The sequence below is a fragment of the Musa acuminata genome, chromosome BXJ3-10 (genome assembly GCF_036884655.1).
Source record: "Musa acuminata AAA Group cultivar baxijiao chromosome BXJ3-10, Cavendish_Baxijiao_AAA, whole genome shotgun sequence".
NCBI lineage: Eukaryota > Viridiplantae > Streptophyta > Magnoliopsida > Zingiberales > Musaceae > Musa > Musa acuminata.
The window spans coordinates 24,279,272-24,289,535 of NC_088358.1; the positions used below are offsets into that span (position 1 = coordinate 24,279,272).

The window sequence follows — 10,264 nt, forward strand, 5'->3', positions numbered from 1 at the left end:
ATCAATTTGACCGTGGAACCATGACACGCATGCAGTGCTGGCAAAACCAAAGTGGGAGGGAGGTTAGGCATTGGCTGGTCGGACAATGCAGATTCTGAATGAAGTAATGGATTTTATTTACACGAATATTTATGATGGACAATGATCAAATAAACAAAGCTAAATTAGGATATGAAAGTATATATGGTTACAAGAACAAATCCTCCAAACGATGGATTTCCACTCCCCCATTTTCCTGAAATGAATGGCTCTGCCTTTAAGACTATATATGTCCGACAATATGAGCTTGAAGACTGTATGTACTACACAAGATTAGATCGGTCTGCAAAACCTTGGCTTTAATAAAATCCATGCCTTCATAATCGGCCAATTCAAAATTACTGGGGTTACTCAACCATATCCGTAACGTCATTAGATGGCTTGACAGCATCATGCCCTCCGCGGCGGGATCTGATGAACTCATCAATTCTTTGTTTCAGCTCTGTGTCGGGTATCAACATGTCTTGAGTGAGATGTGAACGATTGAATGGGTCCGTCTGCGTGCAATTCTCAGCATTAGTCATGGAAGAAATTTAGCCAATCAAATAATACTAAAGCAACTGCAACAGAATGATCTTACATTGTCACTTAGTAGGTGTCTTTGGATAACAACCCGATCCACTGTTACCCTTGATGAAGGTAGAATCACTGGATCTTTCATCAATTCGTACTATCAGACAGAGATCTTAGTCAGCATCTTAGAGAAGGAGAGCAATTAACAAATAAGCAATACCAGTAGTTCTCACAATTATATGCAGATAGGCTTGAAGATCAATTCCAACAGAAAAAGGTTAATTATCATGATCCTCTTTTTAGTTGACGGTCATTTTAAATGGTACATTTGTCATCTAAGCTTAAGCTTTACCAACTATGAGTGAAGAAGCTAAATCTATCTGTCATTTAACAATTTCTTCAAGGGAATATGAACAAAGACGATAGAGGAAGGGAATTGGTTAAGTTGACCAGCTCCATTTTCTACGAGGAAAATGAAGCAACAGTGGCTGCTCAAATAAGTTAGTGTAAAGACGAGTGCCCCATATTGGCAATAACCAACATATGCAAGTTTTGTGCAAAGAAAGTAACGGAGATGAGAAGAAGAGATGACAGGCAAAATGGAAAAAAAATGGAGAAAGAACCAAAAAATACTAACCTATTTTAGCCCCTCCATAAAATGTTTTTTTCAGAGGACTAGAAAATGTATGAGAAAGGAGAAAGAAGATCTAATATCATTTGTTATTTTAGTCTACAACGTAGCTCATCTTTTCCCTTTTTTCTCGTTTGGATTCTTTGGTCTTGATAAGTTTAGTGCAGTATCTAATGCTGGAATGTAGCTCATCTTTTCTCTATATTCTTGTTTGGATTCTTCGGTCTTAATTAGTTTTAACTCAGTATCTAAACTTTCAGGATTATTGTCCATCAGTGCAGGATTTCTATAGAAAAGAAACTTTAAAATCAAACACCTGAATACAATACAATATCTTCTTTGCAGACTTTGAAAGTATTCTATATTTGCTTATGCTGCACGCACCTACACGAAAGCCAAGCACCCTAACATCTTGATTTTTTTACAAGTACTTTTTTCAATCCAGGTGCAGCCATGCATGCTAGAGGGATCATAACCTGGGAACCCATGGATTTCACATCCACTGAGGTGTAATTTCTTTTGGTTTGTTGACTTAAACCTTTGCTTCTTAGAAAGAGAAGAAACTGTACCTGAATAGGGTCCATAAATTCCTCTGGTATTTCCCCAAGATTATTCTCCGCATCCATTGCTTCAGAAGCTGCTGCTTTGGCTTTAAGACCAAGTCGAATGAATTCCTCAATTACCCTTCCATCTTCACCAATTTTCCACAAAATATCAGCCGCAGAAGCAAACAGCTGTTTCAATTTCGGAGCTTCAGGAGACATTGTACTGACAGAAAGAAAGTATGTCCAAAGGACATCCACACCATGCAAGACAGTTCTTTTGTAGGAAAAGTACCTTCTCATTATATGATCGTCCATCCTTTGAGATTGCAGCAGGGAATATATTGTCTTTGTCACCTCTTGCAATATGAACATAAATCTTGGCGATCTTTACAAAAGTCATTCACAAAACAAATCTTAAACTTAATGAAAAAGATAAAAGTCAAGCAAATTAAAGTATCCATGGCACTTACTTGCTTTAGCAATTGTTTCGGTTTAAATTCATACTTTTCTGGATCTTTTACACTAAGAGATCTCCGTTGAGGGCCAGCAAGTTGCAAGAGAAAGTAATTTAGCATGCTAGCCACCCTTTCAACCTGAAAAATAGGATTAAAAACTTTGAATAACATTGATCAAACAGAGAACAGTTGATTGAAATTGACCACATAAAGGTAGAGTTGTAGCAATCTCAAGACCTTCTCAAGATGGAAAACAGTTCAGAACTCTTTGCAAGCCAACAAATTTTAATAGTGAAAGACTACATACTCTAGTCAACCTCAGTACAACACAAAAACTCTTCATGTCGACAGTTACTTTTTCAATACTACAAACTATAAGGTATGCCTCATCTGTTTGAGGAGATATGTGTCGAGACTGAAACTTAAGTTATAGTTCCCTATTTGCTTCTATAAAGCATATGTAGTTGCTCTGTCAAGCAAGAAAAATACAGATTTGAGATATTTGAGTGGAAAAGGGTTCAATTGCATCTTTCAAGTCATCCAATTGATATTGAAATGTCCAGAATAAATGTCTCACCATTTCTGGAAGCAGGAATGGTGCAGGTATCTGTTCAGATGTGAACGCAAGCATCCCAACATCTTCATTTGCCAACCTCATATCAAAACGAACAATCTGAAAGAACAAATTGGTTATGAGAAGGAAACATCTAACTTGCAATAAAGCCCATGTGAAGCTCACGTAGTTGAATGAAAGCCCTGGTAGTCGTAAAAAGTCCATATTTGAAAATTCTACATAATAGAATCGAAGAGAACTCACATTTTCTCGTGAATGAAATAGCCGCATCCTCTCTTCCCTCTCCTGTGCTGGTCTCCGCTCCCATTCTGCAGAATTCGCCATTTCTGCTTCTATTTCTTTGAGTTCAAGAATTTTATTTAAACTCTCATCAAGAAGATAGATGCTATCATTGATAAGGAAATTCAAAAAGTTCAAATACACTCCCTTCTCCTCTTCCCTAGCAATCTGCACATTAAATTTTCATATGTTAATATGCAGTTATATGCAATTAGTAAAACATTTTGTTTATGATAAAACATATATATAATTGAAATAAAAATGATAGTAGCACAATGACAAGGGTCACTGTACCTGTCTCCATGCATTGCGATGGCTAGGAACATCCCAGAGATACTCTAGAAGTTCAGCAATATTGTGGCGAATTGTGAATTTATCAAAAAACTGCACAAGAATGATATTGAGCAACACACAAGGGCGACTGCAGATCGGACAAATGGAAAAGCACAAAGAACTATATGTCCAAAGTAACAAATCATATTGTTCAACCAGAATAATTACCTGTGTATGTGAACCAGTGAATTCAATATCCACATAAAGTTTCAGAAGATTTCTGACTAGATAGTCAAGAGATAATTGGTGACCCTCAAAGAGAGAAGCACTAGCAGAAAATCCACTGGAAGAACTGGAAAAAAGAAAAGTTACTGGAACAGTCAATAGCAAGAATCTAAACTGAGTCAAACTGAAATATTAACATCTAATCAATTGAACATTGATCAACCTTCTTTGTTGCATCCAACAATTCAGAACTTCAACCATTTTTGCTCTCAAATAAGGGTTTTTGATGTAAGTAGGACTCGCCATGAACATTATAATGAAGTTCAAGAAATCATCCTGACAAGGAATTAGCATAATGTGAATTTTTTGATAAAATTCAATAGCAAACAAGGAAATTTTATTGAAATTAAGTGCAAAATTGTGACTTACCAACACAAACCCTTCCAAAGCCTTTGGGATTCGAGAAGTTAAAATAAGCAAGTCCATGGCATCATCCACAAAATGCTCTGGAATGCATGCAAATTCCATAGGGCAAGTTGATGGCAAAGGCATTTTAAATCCACCAACAAGATCCACCAACCAGATAATAACTAGTCTGTAGAAAGATAATGCACGTTGAAGTAGTGCACCATCCTTGAGCAAAAATAAAAAATAAGAAACAATGTTGTCTGAACAGGTAAACTTATGACTAGAGAAAAACATAAGATGCAACTTTTAAAAGTTTCAGTGGATTGCCAAAAAGGAAACAATATGTCTATACTAAAAACATTCATATTACAAGTGTAAATCCCTACCTGTTAGTGATAAATTTGACTCTTGTAGTAGTGATAAAAGAGAAATTAAAAGTGATAATAGATCATAAGTTGGGTAGTATCAAACCCTAAACTGTTTCAGTTAATTAAATTAAACTTCAAAGACCAAAGCTGAACCCCATATATGACTAATTAGCATTAAATGACTAAACTTTCACAATATTTTTAATCATGTATATATCACATCTGTTTATGTTTCATCACTCAACTAAACTAACATTGGAAGTCATTTCGTACCAGTGACAATCAAACAAACAAGCCTGTCAATGAAGTTAGTGACAAGGTAAGATGGACAATGAGACATACAACAATAAGGCACTCCATAAATTTCTGCCAAGAGGTGTACATTTTAAATAATTTGTCAGCTAACTCGGGAAATGGTGAGCACTTGGTGAATATACTGACTAGAACATGTTGGTCAGTGTAAGAAATTGATAGCAAAGCAGAAAAGTTTCCACTCTTAAAAAAACAGTGAATAAAGCAATAGTTGTCATAACAGAATAACATAATGAGAATAACAAATTAATGCCAACAAAGATTAAAGAAAATGTTCATGATCCATCTCAAACATACTCGTAGAATCTGAGCTTCATAGCAAAGCCTGTCCTGTGATAATATCTCAATTACTTTCTCCAAACGTTTTATATCAGCCTCAAGTTGTGGAGAAGCTCCTTGTTCCCTCATGGCTTTAAATGAAGACAAATCTTCTTCACATCTTGCCAACTCCTGTAAAATATAAAATGCAAGAAAGTTTACCAAATTTGCTATATTTCTGAATTGCACTATGAATTCTCAAACTTAAATAGAATATAATATTAGTGAGAAACCACAACATATTGCAACTCCTAGAGAAGTACATAAGTAACAATAGGTACATGAAAGTGCATCTGTAGCTTACTATCATGTGCCTGTAGATGTGGATGTGGTGTCATTTCTTTTGTGCAGTTGTAGTTGTAGATGCGGTGTAATATCTTTTGTGCCCTTATAACTATACTAGAGAAAGGACACCACTAAAAACAACTAAGAAAACTCAAAAGTCCCTAATAGTAGAACCACATCCTGTTTTATGCCTGAGTGAAGTTTAGGTAATCACCACTTGGTCCCTTGCAGATTTAGCATAGTGATTAAACAATGACATTAAATGCTTAAAACCATTTATAAAACTTATACCCCCTGAGTTAAATATAAAGTGATGCCCAAAAACTCATCCTTCTAAAAGGATGCTCATAAAAGTTGGTTGCTTAAACCCCAGAAGAGATTTTGCTCCTTGCTTCATAAAGCTTCACGAGTTATTCTTGAATCCTGCAGAACAGATCAGCCACAAAGTGTTTTAAGAACTCCTCAGTATCTAAGCATATGTATTATCCTGAAACTTGCCCTAATTTCCTAGCACAATAAGTGGTTAACAAAAATTGTTTAGAAGGCCATGCTTCAAAAGTCACTTTAAGGTACCTATTGATGTTTCTTTTTTTCCTTCCTAAGATTACACTCCTAGGACACATCCGTATGGCTAAGGTTAATCATATTTATGCTGTATTTCATCATTATTAAAAACCTCTATTCATTCTATGATTCATACTTCAATTATTGGCTTCAAGATTCAAGACAAAAAACTGCTAGGACAGCAACAAATTGGCGAGTTCTAATCATCCAAAGATTGTTCAAAACCTTACCTCAAGATCATATTGATGTTATTAACAAACATGTATTAACAAATTCAGATAAATAACACAATGACCTCCAAATGCAATGACCTGATGCTCTAGTTCAAAAATATGAATTTCTGATGTGCTTAATTTCAGTACCAACTACCAAGTCAGATACATCAACAAAATTTACAACAATAAGTCTTAAAATCCAACTATTTTGGATCAACTACATAGGTAAATAAAGTCATATCCTTGATTAAATTAATATTAATTAAATCTTTATTTATCGTTTCTACGAAGGCCTTTTTCAATCCCTATCTATAATATCTATAGCACATGTCTGTACCATCTTAAATATAAAATATTTTTTCCTCATTTTGTTCACTACGGAAGTTGCACTTAGTTGTTCACGAATGAAAATATTTCCTTTTCTATCTCTCATAATAGCTTTATCCATCCATTTCAGCATTCTCACTTCAGCAGCACAAATTTTTGTTTAGTTTATTTCTTAACAATACTCAAACGGTCCATAAAGCATTGTTGTTTTCCAGTGATCACATAAAACTCATGATGTCCAATAGATACACTTAAAGATTTATAGGGTTGGCCAAGAAATAAAAAGGATGAACCCAGTAGATGCTTTGATGTGGACGCTAGATCTAAGCGGAAACTCTTTCTAGATTATAATCATTGTGGATGCTTTAATGACAAATGTGCTTAGGCAAAAGTCTGAACACAGTGGCAGTTGAACTTAAATCCACATAGGTTTGTCAGATAAGCGGCTACAAGTTATTAGTCACTACAATTAGTTATTAAGGCACAAACCTATACAAAACAAAACCAGTTTTTACAAGAAAGTCACATAGGTATTTCTTATTGTCTAATTTCTGCTTCTAAAATTAAAGCATTGTCAGCAGCATTAATGCTTCCCAATGTAGGAAGCTATCAACAATTTGACGATAACAGAAATAGGCACCAACAATTAGATGTATCAGAAAGTTAGGAAACTAAAGTACAAAAGACATTTAAAAACAAAGATGCAAAGTCTTCTATGACATACCTGAGCAAGATGTTTGAAGTCAGATATTGCTTTCATGAGCCCAAGGTTAAGTACTCTTGCAGTCATAAAGAAGCACTCACAAATAAATGAATACTTCTCCTTTTTTGTACAACTTTTTAATGGTTTAACCTGAAGGATGGAAGTCCCACTATTAGAACCAGAGCTTGTGGCTTCTTGAGACTCCAAAACTTTGTCAGTCTTCCCATGATTTTCATTCTCTATCCATGCTGTGACTTCTTCAGATGATGCATGCATAGACGTCAATTGTCTAGTACAACAAACTGAAACTAATTAGAAGCAAAACATTGCTTAATCAATGATAAAGATGAAAATGTCTTCAGTAGATTCACCTGAAGTCCAATCGACTATTATAAAATAAATATTTTGGATCAATTTTCTCTCTCTTTGTTGCTGTTCCATCCAAAAAAGGTTCACAAAGGCGAAGCATTACTGAACTAAGGTTCACAAACATGCCAGAGCTTGCACAAGAAAATGGATCAACCTACAACACGGCAAGTCGGTTACTACAAGATCAAGAAAAACCATAGATTAAGCAATAAAATATATTTATAAAAAGAAAATATGATGGATATGCATAAGTTACCTGCATGCCAGATCTTGATGAGTTTCTCTTGATCACCTCAGCAAGATACTCTAGAACCCTTTCTCGTGTATCCACATTTTTAAGTAAGGTAAGGGAAACCTCTCCCATACCATCATACAAAATGTTCATTACTGTTTTGATTGTTGTAAAAGAAGACAACAGATCAGCGGGGCGCCGATTTGATGATTCTGAAAAGCATTGCTGTCTGTGATATCATGAAAAAAAAAATGAAAAGAGAACAGTAGTGTCTATATATGTAAATGTGTATAAATAAACAAAACACGCTAGAGCCAAAAATGCAATATTGAGATAATAGCAACCATAGTACCATACAAAATATTTCTTTAAAACTCAACCACTATTTCTACGATATATAATTATACATTTGTTATGGACGCTATTAAAAGCAAACATAATATCTGTTTATGATTTTAAGAAATAATTTTTTTTATGAAAGTTATAAAGTGAACAAAAACCAACTAAGTATCTAGAGATAGTGCAAACAGAATGAAGAAAACGAATATAAAGGAATATGCCAAACAAAATGGCATAAATAAGAACAATTTTAGGTATTCCACTCATTTGGACACTTCATTTTACAAAGATTATGCACACTCAAGTTATGTCACGAAAAGGGATCACTGAATCCCACTTTTATAAAATTATTCAGTTCCAAGGAATCTAGGACAAATTATTATTACACAGTGGAGTTCTAACAGAAAAATTCACGAAGCATTCACAAGCACCACCAAGGTAAAAGACATACCTTTAACATCATGGTGTAAAAGTTACCAAAAATCTTTGTGAAACAAAATGTAAATGGAATTCAACGGATGAATCAGCATGCTTTCATCATCAGTTTGCAAAGAATAAATGCATGACTACTATGTAAAAGTACTGATCAGCACAAATATCCATGCAATGGAAAAATTAAAATTACTAAACAAATCAAAATAAGATCTCTTTTCCTTTGCTAGAGAGGTTAGACGTGGACCTACAAATGGCTTTCCAGTAGGTTGTCCAAATCGTTGTATCTAGTATGACCAGAATTAGGAGTGAAGAGGAAAATCACAAACATGCAATGATTGATAAGGAGATTCAGCTACATATAACTTCAAACATAAGGACCTTTACTTTAAACCTGGAAGAATTAAAAATATTTAATCTTTAACGGCAGTAATAATCTTAATTATATAAAACGTTATTAAAAATAAAAAATCATTGCACACAAAGTCCTTCAACTTTACACTACGAGAATAAATGCATTTGTGAAAAACAGTCAGAAACTAACCCAACATCAGGTATGCTCTTAAACTCCTTATGATCTGGCAATGCACTAACATGAAGAAAAGCACCCAAAATACTTGCAATCTCAATCATCCTACCCTCCCCGATCAACAGGTAAGTCTCTTTCGGGATCCACCTGGGGTGATTCACCAAAGCCTTTGCGCATTTAGGAAAGCTAACCAGCAGCAGCAGCGCTCTCAATGGCTGCTGAAAGTTGCCTAATGCCGATACTTTGGCCACACTCTGCCTTAATTTCTCAAACAAATCGTTCAGAACAGGCTCCAAGCTCTCCTCATCACCATCCCTAAAGAACTCCTCGATAAAACCAGGCGGGCAACTTAATCCGCCACCCAAGCTATTGCCTGCGAACCCATCCATCGGCGTCGAAACTTCCGAGAAGATCATCGACAACAGTTCCGACGTAGCCGAAGCACCAGCCTGTCCCGTGGGCATAAACATCTCGGGATTCCCCACGTGGATCCTACAATAAGAGGCGATCAATCTCCGAGCTTGCTTGATGGCGGACTCGATCTCCGATCGGACAGAGGGGTCCTTCATCGAGGCGACCTTCTTGGATTCCTCGCATGCACGGCGGTAACACCCGACCAGGTAGGGGAAGGGGGGGTCGACAGAGGGGAAGTCACCGGAAAGCCGATCGATAAGGACCCTCTCCATCGTATCGCGAGACAAAACGAGGGGTCTGCCCTCGCTAAGGATCTCGGCCGCCGTAAGCTCCAGGTAGACGACTTTAGGCTCGTTCTTAGCAGGTTCAGCGAAGGAGACGAGGAAGATCTTGCGGAGGATGATGTCCTCGATCTCCGCCGCGGATCGCTGGGGCTTCTTGGTCGCCATCGGAGACGACGTGGGTACGGAGGGGCCTTCCCTTGTGCGAGGGTCAAGGTCAGCGTTCGAGGGATGATCGAGGGGGAGAATTAAGGAGCGAGCTAGGGTTTGTGGAGCGGGCAGAGACGAGAACGAGAGCGATGACGACTCCGCGAGAGGGGGGGGGGGGGGGGAGAGAGATTTATAGTTACAATTACAGTACCTTTTGCTTATCTTCACTCGAAGTTATCGTCTATTCGAATTCGATATTTGTCATAATTAAAACAAACTAGTAAAGGAAAAAAAAGAAAGCGATTTCGCTTTTTCTGTCTCTGTGCTTCGTAATGCCAATACACACTCCTATCTTTCTCGAATGCCTAAAATATCTGCCTATCAAAAATATATGTTTTCCCTCAAACCCAAATCCGTCGATTACATCGGACCGATTCCGGTATGTTAGTTATAATGTTAGTTATAATGTTTTGAAATATAATTG

General features: G+C 36.5%; 1 protein-coding gene across 1 annotated transcript; it reads right to left on the reverse strand.

The window, feature by feature from the left end:
* Positions 1–142: 142 nt before the first annotated feature.
* On the reverse strand, positions 143–9,941 carry LOC135651584 (probable ubiquitin conjugation factor E4). The gene is made up of 16 exons (XM_065171778.1): positions 8,951–9,941; positions 7,660–7,864; positions 7,406–7,557; positions 7,056–7,323; positions 4,920–5,072; positions 3,964–4,167; positions 3,758–3,870; positions 3,538–3,661; positions 3,331–3,420; positions 3,001–3,204; positions 2,761–2,856; positions 2,199–2,321; positions 2,021–2,113; positions 1,753–1,917; positions 620–709; positions 143–536 (listed from the first exon to the last, which is right to left on the reverse strand). Exons 1-16 carry the CDS (start codon positions 9,796–9,798, stop codon positions 387–389), a joined length of 3,078 nt encoding a protein of 1,025 aa, XP_065027850.1. The 5' UTR covers positions 9,799–9,941; the 3' UTR covers positions 143–386.
* Positions 9,942–10,264: the final 323 nt, after the last annotated feature.

Bases quoted from the DNA above. Each gene is read 5' to 3' on its own strand.
- LOC135651584 (XM_065171778.1), bottom strand. From the start codon at position 9,798: ATGGCGACCAAGAAGCCCCAGCGATCCGCGGCGGAGATCGAGGACATC. The intron at 7,324-7,405 runs GTGAATCTACTG...TTGTTGTACTAG, and splicing joins AATAGTCGATTGGACTTCAG to ACAATTGACGTCTATGCATG. The intron at 3,205-3,330 runs GTACAGTGACCC...TTTAATGTGCAG, and splicing joins ATCGCAATGCATGGAGACAG to ATTGCTAGGGAAGAGGAGAA.